At 51.4% G+C, this 15,733-nt stretch overlaps 1 protein-coding gene across 1 annotated transcript; it reads left to right on the top strand.

Annotated features, from left to right (window-relative positions):
• The first annotated feature begins 680 nt into the window (after positions 1-680).
• LOC128847791 (zinc finger protein 850-like) lies at positions 681-15,670 on the top strand. Its single transcript, XM_054047494.1, has 5 exons — positions 681-785; positions 9,698-9,785; positions 10,533-10,659; positions 11,276-11,389; positions 11,681-15,670. Exons 1-5 carry the CDS (start codon positions 772-774, stop codon positions 14,212-14,214), a joined length of 2,877 nt encoding a protein of 958 aa, XP_053903469.1. The 5' UTR covers positions 681-771; the 3' UTR covers positions 14,215-15,670.
• Positions 15,671-15,733: the final 63 nt, after the last annotated feature.

Here is a 15,733-nt window from a genome sequence, read left to right as displayed (position 1 = left end):
CGCTCAGAGAGACCTCTACAGGGACGTCATGCAGGAGAATTACGAGACGGTGACCTCGCTGGGTAAGGGATTCCCGTCCCCTTAGATACTAGAAGCTGTGGGGTCTGCGTGTCTGAATCTGGTCAGGTTCTTCCCTGGTCAGTTAGATCAGAGGCGAGTGGGTTCCATAATGCACAGCTGCCGTGTGAGAGAGACTTGCATCTCCGTGCCCTTTCCAGTGGGACATGGGTGTCAAAACCCAATGGACAAGCTAAACCATCCCCACCCCTCCAGCTTTCAAAGGAGCATAAATCCAGCATTGTCCTGTCTGTGTTGTTTCTCAGCTGCACATACAATCCCTGTTCACCTCCCTCCTTGGGAATAGCTCCAGCCATGGGGAGGGCTCTGGGCTCTGCAGGTTTAGAAAGAGGCAGAGGTTTAAGTGCAGAGCTGTGTGTGAGTCAGCAAGGCCCCCAGAGCGCACAGATCCTGGGAAGCCCAGTGAGCGTGTAGTAATAATTCAACTCACCTCCCCAGACAATTTCCTCTGCGCAAGGGGGCTCAGTGACCATTTCCCCATCTTCTTGGATTCCACGTTCCTCCAGCAGAGCACAGGGACTGGTTCCACTCACGGAATGTCCTTTCTGACAAATACTCCACCCTGATCTGATCTGATTTCACCCTCTGCGCAGGATTTCCCATTCCCAAACCTGAGCTGATCGCCCGGTTAGAACGAGGGGAGGAGCCATGGGTGCCTGATCTCCAGGCCTGCAAAGAAAGAAGGTTTCCGAGATGCACCCGCACAGGTGAGGGCTGACACAGAAACCATCTAGGGAATGAAGGAAAAAGTTGAGAATCCCAAAATGTGGTAAAAAGAACAAGAGTACTTGTGGCACCTTAGAGACTAACAAATTTATTTCAGCATAAGCTTTCGTGGGCTACAGCCCACTTCTTCGGATGCATAGAGTGGAACACACAGACAGAAGATAGTTATACATACAGAGAACATGAAAAGGTGGAAGTACGCATACCAACTGTAAGAGGCCAATCAATTGAGATGAGCTATCAGTAGCAGCAGAAGAAAAAACTTTGAAGTGATAATCGAGATGACCCATAGAAGGTGTGAGGAGAACTTTACACTAATTGAATTTCCCCCCCCCCATGTTATGACCCAACTATTCCCAGTCTCTGTTTAGGCCTAAGTTAATTGTGTCTAATTTGCATATTAATTCGAGTTCAGCAGTCTCTCTTTGGAGTCTGTTTTTGAAGTCTTTTTGTTGCAAAACTGACACCTTCAAGTCTGTCACTGAGTGATTAGAGAGGTTGAAGTGTTCTCCCACTGGTTTTTGAATGTTATGATTCCTGATGTCAGATTTGTGTCCATTTATTCTTTTGCGTAGAGACTGTCCAGTTTGGCCAATGTACACGGCAGAGGGGCATTGCTGGCACATGATGGCATATATCACATTGGTAGATGTGCAGGTGAACGAGCCCCTGATGGTGTGGCTGACGTGGTTAGATCCTATGATGGCGTCACTTGAATAGATATGTGGACAGAGCTGGCATCGAGCTTTGTTGCAAGGATAGGTTCCTGGGTTAGTGTTTTTGTTGTATGGTGTGCGGTTGCTGGTGAGTATTTGCTTAAGGTAAGCGAGGACTGGTCTGTCTCCCAAGATCTGTGAGAGTGAGGGATCATCTTTCAGGATAGGTTGTAGATCTTTGATGATGCGCTGAAGAGGTTTCAGTTGGGGGCTGAAGGTGGCGGCTAGTGGCGTTCTGTTTTTTTCTTTGTTGGGCCTGTCCTGTAGTAGGTGGCTTCTGGGTACTCTTCTGGCTCTGTCAATCTGTTTTTTCACTTCAGCAGGTGGGTATTGTAGTTTTAAGAATACTTTGTAACCAAAATATGGTGTGAGTAAGCACCCTTAGTTCGTCCTCCTCGCAGCCAGGACAGGGCTGCAGTCATCAGATATAGCTCACGCCATTCCACCCAGCCTCTTCTCTGCAGGAGTTTGCTTCCCAGCTTTCCTTCCCTGTGAGTGTTTGGGTGGGATGTGGAGGCGGAGTCCAATTGCTCAGTCTTTGGGCTGGTCCACACTAACCCGCCACTTTGAACTAAGATACGCAACTTCAGCTATGTGAATAACGTAGCTGAAGTCGATGCATCTTAGTTCGAACTTACCGCAGGTCCAGATGCGGCAGGCAGGCTCCCCCGTCGACTCCGCGTACTCCTCTCGCGGAGCAGGAGTACCGGCGAGGACGGCGAGCACTTCTGGGATCGATCCGGGATCGATTTATCGCATCTAGACAACACGCGATAAATCGATCCCAGAAGATCGATTGCTTACCGCCGGACCCGGAGGTAAGTATAGACGTACCCTTTGTGTTGGGTTTTCCCTTTGTGCTATTCCTCTTTCCCCCCAGCACAATGACTCCTGTTTGGATTGTGTCTCTCCCAGCAGGTGCTGAACAAGGGAGTGAGAATGAGGCGGGTAATCATCACGAGGAAGATCCTGGGGAAGTGGAACCGCAGGGGACCTTTGTGGGAAGAGCTGAAGGAAATTTTTCAAAGTGCTTGGAGCAGGCAGAAACCTGGGGAAGTTGGCACAGGTCAGAGAGGCTTCTGGGAAACCACCCAGGGAAGAAAGTGGATGAATCTATTAACAGTGCGGGAGGAGAGGAGGATCCCAGAGCACTGCAGACAAATCCCAAGCACTACCTCCAGTGTGGGAAAGGATTCATTTTGAGATCACAGTTTGTGACACATCAGACAATCCATACTGGAGAGAAACCCCTTCAGTGCTTGGACCATGGGGAAAGCCTCAAGAAGCTCTCAGATCTTAATAACCATGGGACAAGTCACACTGGAGAGAAACCCGCTCAATCCCTCGAATGCGGGAAATGTTTCATTTCGAAGACACAAATAATTAGACATCAGTTAAGCCATACCGGGGAGAGACCCCATAAGTGTTTGGACTGTGGGAAAAGTTTCATAAGAAAGTCAACCCTTGTTGAACATCAGGCATTACATACAGGTGAGAGACCCCACAGGTGCTTGGACTGTGGGAAAAGTTTCATACAGACGTCACACCTTGTACAACATCAGGCAATCCACACAGGAGTGAGACCCTACAAGTGCATGGACTGTGGGAAAAGTTTCATAAGAAAGTCAACCCTTTTTGAACATCAGGCATTACACACAGGAGCGAGACCCCACAGGTGCTTGGACTGTGGGAAAAGTTTCAGACAGAGGTCACACCTAGTTCGTCATGAGGCAATCCACACAGGAGAGAGACCCCACAAGTGCTTGGATTGTGGGAAAAGTTTCATAAGAAAGTCAACCCTTGTTGAACATCAGGCATTACACACAGGAGCAAGACCCCACAGGTGCTTGGACTGTGGGAAAAGTTTCATACAGAGGTCACACCTAGTTCGTCACGAGGCAATCCACACAGGAGAGAGGCCCCACAAGTGCTTGGACTGTGGGAAAAGTTTCACACAGTGGTCATACCTTGTTAAACATCAGGCATTACACACAGGAGAAAGACCCCACAAGTGTTTGGACTGTGGGAAAAGTTTCATACAGAGGTCAAACCTAGTTCGTCATGAGGCAATCCACACAGGACAGAGACCCCACAAGTGCTTGGACTGTGGGAAAAGTTTCATAAAAAGGTCACGCCTTGTTCAACATCAGGTAATCCACACAGGAGAGAGACCCCACAAGTGCTTGGACTGTGGGGAAAATTTCATAAGAAGGTCACACCTTGTTAAACATCAGGCATTACACACAGGAGAAAGACCCCACAAGTGCTTGGACTGTGGGAAAAGTTTCATACAGAGGTCAAACCTAGTTCGTCATGAGGCAATCCACACAGGAGAGAGACCCCATAAGTGCTTGGACTGTGGGAAAAGTTTCATAAGAAGGTCACACCTTGTTCAACATCAGGTAATCCACACAGGAGAAAGACCCCACAAGTGCTTGGACTGTGGGAAAAGTTTCATACAGAGGACACACCTAGTTCATCATCAGGCAATCCATACAGGAGAGAGACCGAACAAATGCTTGGACTGTGGGAAAAGTTTCATAAAAAGGTCACACCTTGTTCAACATCAGGTAATCCACACAGGAGAGAGACCCCACAAATGCTTGGACTGTGGGAAATGTTTCACATTGAGGTCAAACCTTGTTCAACATCAGGCAATCCACACAGGAGCGAGACCCCACAAGTGCTTGGACTGCGGGAAAAGTTTCATACGGAGGTCTGACCTCATTAAACATGGAAGAATCCACACAGGATCTAAACTTCTGTGACACATGGCATGAAAGGGTTAAGCAACTTGTATGTAATTGACTGAGATTCAACTTTTAGAGAGAGATTTTAAAAATGTGTCCACCTTAGATAAGGTAGAGTTTGAAATGTAAATGTGTATTTTTAAAGACTTGGAAGAAGAGGACAAGTCACGTCTGAGTAACCTAATTGCCTTCTATGACGAGATAACTGGCTCTGTGGATGAGGGAAAAGCAGTGGATGTGTTATTCCTTGATTTTAGCAAAGCTTTTGATATGATCTCCTACAGTATTCTTGCCAGCAAGTTAAAGAAGTATGGGCTGGATGAACACAGTACTCCAGGTCAGGCCTCACCAATGTCCAATAGAGGGCAACGATCACGTCCCTCGATCTGCTGGCAATGCCCTTACTTATACAGCCCAAAATGCCGTTAACCTTCTTGGCAACAAGGGCACACTGTTGACTCATATCCAGTTTCTCGTCCACTGTAACCGCTAGGTCCTTTTCTGCAGAACTGCTGACTAGCCACTTGGTCCCTAGTCTGTAACAGTGAATGGGATTCTTCCATCCTCAGTGCAGGACTCTGCACTTGTCCTTGTTGAACTTCATCAAATTTATTTTGGCCCAATCCTCTAATTGGTCTACGTCTCTCTGTATCCTATCCCTACCCTCCAGCGTATCTACCAGTTCTCCCAGTTTAGTGTCATCTGCAAACTTGCTGAGGGTGCAGTCCACATCATCCTCCAGATCATTAATGAAGATATTGAACAAAACCGGCCCCAGGACCGACCCTTGGGGCACTCCACTTGAAACTGGCTGCCAACTAGACTTGGAGCCATTGATCACTACGCGTTGAGCCCGACGATCTAGCCAGCTTTCTATCCACCTTATAGCCCATTCATCCAGCCCATACTTCTTTAACTTGCTGGCAAGAATCCTTCCAACCTGAGCTCTTTGGATTCCCAGCTCTTGGGGTGTTTGCTTTTGTGACGGGGTCCCAACATCTCTCATGGCTTCTCGGCACTTTTCTCCCCATTTTCAGATGTAGCTGTGTTGTTGGAGCGGGCGGGAGTTGGGTGCAGCAGTGGGCTGGGCTGGGACTGAACTGGGCTTGTGCTTGTAATAAAGTAGAATTTAGTTTCTCCCACTCCCAGTCTCCTTTGTTTTGCGTGAAATGGGGACCCACTCCAGAGTTAAGGTTCAAGGTAAAGCCAATGCAGACGTGGTCTGGGATGGAAATGCACAGTGAGGTCGCCCAGCCAACCTCACCCTGCCCTGTCATAGGCTCCTCAGACTTCCTATAGAGATAAAGCTCTCTGAACTCTTGTGCCCCTCTCCCTGACCCCAGTACAAAACAGGAACTGTCTGACTGGACTCCCGGATTCATCCTCCTCTCCCTCACCTGGGTGCTATTCAACAGTAATCCCCCTGGTGTCACTTGACCTGTCTACGCCAGTGTGCAGTTGTTGTGAGGGGATTCTTGGGGCTTGGCTACACTTGCGAGTTAGAGCACATTAAAGCAGGCCTGGGTGCCCTACCTCACTACCCGTCCACACTGGCAAGGCACCTAGAGCGCTCTGACTCCAGGGCTAGAGCGCTTCTGGTACTCCACCTCGGTGAGAAGATTAACACTTGGTGTGCCTTGGCTGAAACACCCGGGTGTCAGTGTGAACACTACTGCGCTCTGATCAGCCTCCAGAAACATCCCATAATCCCCTTAAGCCAAGTGGCCACTCTTGTCATTGTTTTGGAATCGCAGCAGGATTGCAGATATGCCCTTTGAAAGCTCAGTTTCTGACAGCCGGCTGCTTATCTGCTCTGAGAGAAAGCAACCATTACTGTGGAATGCTGTGTGTGAGAGAAAGGGACGGGGGGCCTGCTGCTGTCTGAACTTACAAGACAGCATGCTGACATGCTCTCAGTCCCCCCCAAAACCCACTCTCTCTCCCCCCACATACACACAACACACTCCCTGTCACACTTCACCCCACCCCACCCCCATTTGAAAAGCACGTTGCAGCCACTTGCATGCTGGGATAGCTACCACAATGCAGTGCTCTCTGTGGCCCTTGCAAGAGCTGCTAATGTGGCCAGCGCGCTTGCAGCTGTCAGTGTCGACAGATTGCAGCGCTTTCCCTATTGCGCTCTACGAAGGCTGGTTTAACTCAAAGCGCTCTAGATCTGCAAGTGTAGCCATGCCCTTGGTCTCTCTGCAGGAAATACACTCCCACATTGTGCTAAAACCATGGAGTTGATAGTGCCTCTGTCCTCACACAACCTTACCACCTACCATGGGTGGCGTGCGAACCCCTGTTTTGGGGAGGCTAGCCTGCCAGCTCCGCCCCTTCTACCCAAGGCTCCGACCACCACACGCCAGAACCCAAAGCCCTCAGTATTATGGTCACCACTTTTACAAAATGATAAATCTTCTACAAAGTATGTCTTGTGAGGTATCATAGGAAAAGTCATCGTCTGCTGAATATTATTGCCCCGTTAAAATGTGTCTATCAACATTGTCTATGGAGCTCTGAGAGTTTGCTGTATGTTTGTTACATGCTGTAAAGCTGGAAAACGCCCACAGACGAGCTCCCCAGAGACAATGGTACCTGCACACCAGCTAGGGTGACCAGATGTCTCGATTTTATAGGGACAGTCCCGATTTTGGGGTCTTTTTCTTATATAGGATCCTATTACCCCCGTCCCGATTTTTCACACTTGCTGTCTGGTCACCCTAACACCAGCTAGGTGCTAAGTGGCCATTAATTGCTCAGCCGGCCATTCACCAGCTGTGGAGCTGTGAACAAGAGAGTTACAATTCACCGGAAGGACGGCTGGATGCTCAATTAGGCCACAGACTGACTGTCATCTGCCCCTCGGCTGGGGGCTGAACCTCAAAGAGGAGAGTGGTTCAAAAGCACAAGGGAGAATTGCCTCCATTTTCACCTCTCCTCTCCCATCTTTACAGAAGTCAACAAGATGGCTTGAAAGGCAACAGGGGCCTTGGAGTGGGGAGGACGGACCAAGGCTGGAAGGAAATCCAGGCTGGGTACTAAGAACTGTGAACTGCCTGCAACAGCGGGTGGGGTGGGAAATCCTGTTTGCTTCGCATCTTCCTTAGCTTGGTAAAATTTAGGATTTAAAATGCGTGTTTTAATTTTATTTTTTTTAACCTGTTCTGACCTTTTACATCTTTCTCCCTTGTAATCCCTGAAAACCCCCTTGCTCCAGTTACTAAACTGGTTTTAGTGTTTTGTCTGGACCTGTGTGTTTTCACTGAAGTGTTTGGGGGATTTGACTGGAGAGAACAAGGCTGTGGCCTAATCAGGCCCCTTTGTGGGGATGACCAACTAATTATTGAGTTTGTCCAGCCACAGCGAAAAGACCGAGCAGTCCAAGATGCACATTCCCAGGGTATAAGGCTGGAGTATAAAACTGGCTGATGTTGCTGTGTCGTTTGGTACATTCCTGAGTGTCTGGCTGGTCGCACTCAGTACAGTGCAGCCAGGAGTGACTTTGAATGCTGGTGGCTGTGTGTGAGCAGAGCGTGGAGGGGTTTGTTGTTCACACAGGGCAGCAGTGTAAAACATGCCCTGGGATGGAGAATTAAGCAGTTCAACAGTCCAGATTGTACCCTGGGGTACGTCTCACACCCACTGTCTCCTGCAACCCAGCATGGCACCCTTGGGCTTTCATCATCCTGATCCTGAAAGGCAAGTTCCACAAGGCAGACCAGAGAAGGGGAACCAGCCGACATCCTCAACTGCTTCAGCTTTGGCTAAATCCTGAACTCCCCCTGGGATGTGACACTTGAAATTCTGCTGCCAGCCTTCCCCTCATGCATCTGTTTCCTTCCCACTGGTCTAAACTATTATGCCACCCCCCACTTCTGCTCTCTCCCCTACAAATCTGGCCCAGCCAGCTGAGACAACCAGACGTTTTGCACCAGTGCCGGTAGCCTGTGACCAGAGAGGCAGGTTAGAGCAAGGCCTTAGCCAGCCCAATGGGGAGAGAAATTTGCCACGGCTCAGACGGGCCCGATTTCTCCTGCAGGGAGGCTGCGAGCGAGACTGAATGCTGACAGGAGACGTTTCTATGTAGGATGCCCCCTTAATGCTGGGAGAAGCTGCCTGAGCCCGGGGCCGGTGGATCCCCAGGGGGCGGGGGCGGGGGAGGGGGGGGGGGGCTGCAGCGCGATTGGTTGATCGCTAGGACCCAGGAGCAGCTGGGAGGCGGCTCTGGGGCAGCGATCGCTGGGCTCAGGCCCGGCAGCAGGAAGTGACTCGCAGCCGCTGCGGGGACTCTGGCTCCAGGCTCCCGGCGAGATCCCCGAGCCCCGGCGGCTGGTGCTGGGAGCCCGGAGCCCGGGCTGCAGCCGGGAGAGGGGAATCTCCAGCAGGGCCCTTCCCGCTGCTCCCCAGGAGCCTCTCCCAGGGCAGAGCCCCCAGCCCGGCCAGGCCCCGTCCCGGCCCGGCCCCTGCCCCTGCTCGGAGGGAAGGTGAGAGAGACCCGCCCCCCCCCCGTCACCCCCGGGCTGCAGAGGGAGGAGGATAAAGAGGGGCAGAGGGGTGAGGGCAGGCGGGGGGAGCGGGGTGGGGGCAGGAGGCGGGTGCTGGGGATGCGGGGGGCAGGCTGGGATGGGGGCGGGGATGCACTGAAGGGAAGATGGGGCGATCGGGGGGATTGTGGGGCTGAGGGGAGCGAGCCTGGAATGGGGAAGATGTAAGTGTGGGGCACTGCGAGGGAAGGGGGATGTGGGGAGGCTGATGGGGGAAGCGGGGGAGATGCCAAGGCAGCTTCTCCGCCCCATGGGACACGAGGGGGGGTGGGGGGTGGAGAGAAGCTCTTCTCCTCCTGGAACTGGTAAACCAGCTTTGGGAGGGATCAGGGCACTAACCCCTCAGGGCGCAGAAGCTACAAGGCAAAATCCCAGCCCTTCTCCCCCCCCCCCCCCCCACACACACATATACCCTGCTCCATGTGTATCATTGTCAGACACACACGAGCTGGTGGGGTCTGTGCGTCCTGAGTTTTGGGGGCTGCCCGGGACCCTGGTCTGATTTTCTTGCAGGTTTCAGATCTCAACCATACCGGTGTCAGGCCGGAGTCATTGCTGGCTCTGGCAGGGGGTGAGTGCAGATGGGCCAATGGGATCAGCCTCTGCCTCCCAGTCCCTGGGGGCTGCGGGGAAGTCCAGGGCAGCTCATTCTTCAGGTGGTGCCACCAGAGGGCTCCGGCTGTTGCTAAGGGAGAGGGGTTTACACTGCTAGGGGGGGCAATCCCCCAAAGTGGCCGTTTTGATTCTGCTCTTTTTCTAGTATTTAGCTCAGAGATGCTGTTACTGGGAGGGTCTGAAGAGCCTGGGGGAAATCGGGATGTGACATGGACTGAAGCCCCTTCTGTAACCTCCCCCATCGCCCCTCTTGCCCCGACAGGCTGAGGGATCACGTCCACATTTCGCTCCAGATGGGCCCGTCTTCCAGGAGACAGGGAAGGGAAATGGCTGTGATGGAGCCAGCTCAGGTAGGGGATTTTCTGGGAGCTGCTGGGTGGGGGCAGGGAGGAGACAGGGTGTGATAAACCTACTGATTTTCTGAGTAGGCCCATTGGCGGCAGGGGATGGGGGAGGGGACATTCCCCCATTTCTCAAACAGAATATAACCCTCTTGGCAGGGCTGGGAACATTTTCCAGGCTCCCAGTGCTGGAGTCTGACCCCACTAGCCCGGGCGTTCTCAAACTGGGGGTCGGGACCCCTTAAGGGGTCACTAGGTGATTCCATGGGGGGTGGCAAGCTGTCAATCTCCACCCCAAATCCCACTTTGCCTGCATCATTTATAATGGTGTTAAATATACAAAAAAGTGTTTTTAATTTATAAGAGAGGTCGCATTCAGAGGCTTGCTATGTGAAAGGGTCACCAGTTTGAGGGCCACTGCATTAGCCAGAGGCTGCTGTGAAATACGCAGGGAAGCTGTTGGGATTCCTGTCCCTGTCCCCGGCTCAGAGCTCTGCTTCCCATATCAGCCTGTGGCTGGCAGGTGTGTGAGAAATGAGAAGACTCTGCCCTGCTCCGTTTGCTGGGGGCGGGACGGAACAAGGAGCTCTCACCTTCTCCCCACCCCCTGAAGCCTCCTAGGTGCTCTGAGCAGGGTGGGGGTGGGATTCTGCTACTCTGGACCTCCCAGAGCTTCACGTTTTTTTTCCTTTCCCATGGGTAGTGGGATTGTGGCTGGGGCAGCAGGTGCTGAGTGGGGGACTCTTCTTGTTTCAGGGGCTGGTGACCTTCGAGGAGGTGGCTGTGTATTTCACCCAGGGGCAGGGGGCTCTGCTGGACCCTGCTCAGAGAGCCCTCTACAGGGACGTCATGCAGGAGAACTATGAGACGGTGACCTCGCTGGGTAAGGAATTCCCGTCCCCTCGGTTATTAGAAGCTGTGGGGTCTGCGTGTCTGAATCTGGTCAGTTTCTTCCCTGATCAGTTAGATCAGAGGCGAATGGGTTCCATAATGCACACCTGCCATGTGAGAGAGATTTGCATCTCCGTGCCCTCTCCAGTGGCACATGGGTGTCAAAACCCAATGGACAAGTTAACCATCCTCATCCCTCCAGCTTTCAAAGGGGCATAAATCCAGCATTATCCTGTCTGTGTCGTTTCTCGGCTGCACACACAATCCCTGTTCACCTCCCTCCTTGGGAATAGCTCCAGCCATGAGGAGGGCTCTGGGCTCTGCAGGTTTAGAAAGAGGCAGGGGTTTAAGTGCAGAGCTGTGTGTGAGTCAGCAAGGCCCCCAGAGTGCACAGATCTTGGGAAAGCCTAGTGAGGGTAATTCAACTCACCTCCCCAGATAACTTCCTCTGTGCAAAGGGGCTCAGTGACCATGTTCCCGTCCTCCTGGATTCCATGTTTCTGCAGTAGAGCGCAGGCACAGGTTCCACTCACGGAATGTCCTTTCTGACAAATATTCCACCAATGTTCCATGCACCCTGATCTGGTCTGATTTCACCTTCTGCGCAGGATTTCCCATTGCCAAACCTGAGCTGATCGCCCGGCTGGAACGAGGGGAAGAGCCGTGGGTGCCTGATCTCCAGGCCTGCGAGGAAAGAGAGATCCCAAGAGGCACCCACACAGGTGAGGACTGACACAAACCGTCTGGGGAATGAAAGGAAAAGTTGAGAATCCCAAAATATGGTGTGAGTGAGTGTCCTCCGTTCTTCCTCATCTCACCCAGTAGTCAGCAGATATCGCTCACGAATTTCCACCCATTCTGTTAGCTGCAGGAGTTTCCTTCCCTGTGAGTATTTGGGTGGGATGTGGAGGCAGAATCCAATTCCTCAGTCTTTGTGTTGGGTTTTCCCTCTGTGCTATTCCTCTTTCTCCCCAGCACAATGCCTCCTGTCTCGATTGTTTCTCTCCCAGCAGGTGCTGAGCGAGGGAGTGAGAATGAGGAGGGGAATCATCATGAGGAAGTTCCTGGGGAAGTGGAACCACAGGGAACATTTGTGGGAAGAGCTGAAGTGAATTTCTCCAAGTGCATGGAACAGGGAGAAGCCTGGGGAAATTGTCATAGGTCAGAGAAGCTGCTGGAAAGCCACCCAGGGAAGAAAGAGGATGAATCTATTAACTGTGGGGGAGGAGACAAGGATCCCATAGCGCAGCAGACAAATCGCAAGGAGGAGACACCATGGCACTGCCTACAGTGTGGGAAAGGATTCACTGTGAGATCACAGCTTGTGACACATCAGACAATCCACACTGGAGAGAAACCCCTTCAATGCTTGGACCGTGGGGAAAGCTTCAGTAACCGCTCAGATCTTAATAACCATGGGAGAAGCCACACTGGAGAGAAGCCCATTCGCCTCGAGTGCGGGAAATGTTCCAGTTCTAAGTCAGCACTAATTTCACATCAAGAAAGCCACACAGGAGAGAGACCCCATAAGCGCTTGGACTGTGGAAAAAGTTTCACACGCAAGTCAGATCTTGCTAATCATCAGGCAATCCACACAGGAGGGAGACCCCATAAGTGCTTGGACTGTGGGAAAAGTTTCAAGCGGAGGTCAGACCTTCTTAAACATCGGGTAATCCACACAGGAGAGAGACCCCATAAGTGCTTGGACTGTGGGAAAAGTTTCAAGCAGAGGTCACATGTTCTTAGACATCAAGCAATCCACACAGGAGAGAGACCTCACAAGTGCTTGGACTGTGGGACAAGTTTCAAGCAGAGGTCTCACCTTCTTAGACATCAAGCAATCCATACAGGAGAAAGCCCTCATAAGTGCTTGGACTGTGGGAAAAGTTTCAAGCGGAGATCAGACCTTGTTAATCATCAGGCAATCCACACAGGAGAGAGACCCCATAAGTGTTTGGACTGTGGGAAAAGTTTCAAGCGGAGATCAGACCTTGTTAATCACCAGGCAATCCACACCGGAGAGAGACCCCATAAGTGCTTGGACTGTGGGAAAAGTTTCATAGGGAAGTCAATACTTGTTAAACATCAGGCAATCCATACAGGACAGAGACCCCATAACTGCTTTGACTGTGGAAAAAAATTTATAACGAGATCAGCGCTTATTAAACATCTGGCAATTCACACAGGACAGAGACCCCATAAGTGCTTGGACTGTGGGAAAAGTTTCACATGGAGATCATCTCTTGCTACACATCAGGTAATGCACACAGGAGAGAGACCCCACAAGTGCTTGGAATGTGGGGAAAGTTTCATATGGAGGTCAAACCTTGTTAAACATCAGGCAATCCACAAAGGAGAGAGACCCCATAACTGCTTGGATTGTGGGAAAAGATTCAGACAGAGATCAGACCTTGTTAATCATCAGGCAATCCATACTGGAGAGAGCCTCTGTAAGTGCTTGGACTGTGGAAAAAGTTTCAAGCGCAGGTCAGACCTCGTTAAACATCGGGTAATCCACACAGGAGAGAGACCCCATAAGTGCTTGGACTGTGGGAAAAGTTTCAAGCAGAGGTCACATGTTCTTAGACATCAAGCAATCCACACAGGAGAGAGACCTCACAAGTGCTTGGACTGTGGGACAAGTTTCAAGCAGAGGTCTCACCTTCTTAGACATCAAGCAATCCATACAGGAGAAAGCCCTCATAAGTGCTTGGACTGTGGGAAAAGTTTCAAGCGGAGATCAGACCTTGTTAATCATCAGGCAATCCACACAGGAGAGAGACCCCATAAGTGTTTGGACTGTGGGAAAAGTTTCAAGCGGAGATCAGACCTTGTTAATCATCAGGCAATCCACACAGGAGAGAGACCCCATAAGTGTTTGGACTGTGGGAAAAGTTTCAAGCGGAGATCAGACCTTGTTAATCATCAGGCAATCCATACAGGAGAGAGACCCCATAACTGCTTTGACTGTGGAAAAAAATTTATAACGAGAGCAGCGCTTATTAAACATCTGGCAATTCACACAGGACAGAGACCCCATAAGTGCTTGGACTGTGGGAAAAGTTTCACATGGAGATCATCTCTTGCTACACATCAGGTAATGCACACAGGAGAGAGACCCCACAAGTGCTTGGAATGTGGGGAAAGTTTCATATGGAGGTCAAACCTTGTTAAACATCAGGCAATCCACAAAGGAGAGAGACCCCATAACTGCTTGGATTGTGAGAAAAGATTCAGACGGAGATCAGACCTTGTTAATCATCAGGCAATCCATACTGGAGAGAGCCTCTGTAAGTGCTTGGACTGTGGAAAAAGTTTCAAGCGCAGGTCAGACCTCATTAAACATCGGGTAATCCACACAGGAGAGAGACCCCATAACTGCTTGGATTGTGGGAAAAGTTTCAAGCAGAAGTCACACCTTCTTAGACATCAAGGAATCCACACAGGAGAGAGACCTCACAAGTGCCTGGACTGTGGGAAAAGTTTCATACGGAGATCAGATCTTGTTAAACATGGGAAAATCCACACAGGATCTAAACTTCTGTGACACATGACAAGAAAGGGTTAAGCTCAGATCAGGCCTTGTTACACATCAGGCAAGCCACACATGAGAGAGACTTTATAAATGCTTGGCATGTCGGAAAAGCTTCAGTAACCAAGGTAATCCACAGAGGTATGAGAGAGCCTAGGAATAGCCTGACTGCAGAAAAAAATTCAATTTGACTTCACACATTAGTGACCCACACAGAAGAGAGGCCTCAAATGCGGGGGACGCTTCATTAGGTGCTCCCGGAGTATCAAGCATCCAGAAATCTGCACAGGGAAGAAACCGCTGAGATGTTCTCAGTGCGGAAAATGCTCCAAGTGGAGCTAACACAATGTTGGACATCAGAGACTCCCCCACACAGCAGGGAAATTCTCTCAGGGCCCTGACTAGGCCATAGGAACAACCCCATTTCCTCGTTCCCACACACGTCAGGGGCTTTTGGCTCCCAAGTATCCAGCTGCCCATCGCTGGGGTGAGGATCCAGCATCAGCCGAGAATCAGCTGGTCAGTGACCCACTGGCTCTGCCTGGTCTAAGCAAACCCCAGTCAGAGGAGGAGAAGCCCCGATCAGCCCCTCCTCCCTGCTGCAGCCCTGGCTGCTGAGCTGATGGGCCACAGGTGGGGGAAGGGAGATAGAGAAACTGCTCCAGCCGCTCCCTCTGCCTGGCTGAAGTTCTCCCCTCTCCCTTCCCCTCCCAGCCGGGATCCCCCTGCCATGGAGATGAGGAGAAGGACACTTGGGCCAGGTCCCACCTTCACTCTAGACACCTGTACCCATCCCCCATCTTCCACCAGCCCCTGGGCTGGGCTCCCCCACTGATTTGAGCTGTTCCCTTTTGGGCAAGTGTCCCTGGGGGCTGGTAACTCCTCCCCTCCCCACATTCCCCAGGGCGCTGGCTTCTGAGGGAATCAAATGTTAAGGGACCAGGGCTTTGGGTTCTGGGGAGGTCACTGGGGTTTGGATGGTTAGGCTGGTGGAGCTTGAAATCAGGAGGAGCTGGGTACTGGGTATCGAGTGTTTGGGGATCATGGGATAAGAAGTGAGGGAGAGCACAGGGGTAGAGAGGTGCTGCCTCTCCTCAGTCAGCCTCTCTGCCCCTGTCCCCTCTGCATTCAGACAGTGCCACTGAGAGGGGCTGATTCCCACAGGGCCTGTTGTGGGAGGCCTGGAGATCCCACCTCTGCCTCCGCAGCATCAGCCTCTGAAGTTCTGGCTAGGCTAGGAGGTGTGGTTGGGATTAGCCAGCAGATCTCTGTGACCCTCCACCAGATTTCCTAGTGTAAACTCACTCTGAGCATCTTATGCGTTCTGACCAGTGTTCCCTCATTTTTTACATCCGTGTTCGGAATGAATTTGGTTCTATGATTCAATATGTGACGCATCATCTCCACATTGGTGCACAGAATAAAATACATGTGGTGGGGGTGGAGCCGCGGGGTTCGGAGTTTGGGAAGGGGCTCAGGGCTGGGACAGAGGGATGGGATGTGGGGGGGGGATGAGGGGTCTGGATGCAGGTAC

The sequence above is a fragment of the Malaclemys terrapin genome, chromosome 13 (assembly GCF_027887155.1).
Source record: "Malaclemys terrapin pileata isolate rMalTer1 chromosome 13, rMalTer1.hap1, whole genome shotgun sequence".
Classification (NCBI taxonomy): domain Eukaryota; kingdom Metazoa; phylum Chordata; order Testudines; family Emydidae; genus Malaclemys; species Malaclemys terrapin.
The sequence above is the reverse complement of the archived record's forward strand: the minus strand, read 5'-3'. Positions and strand labels throughout refer to the sequence as shown.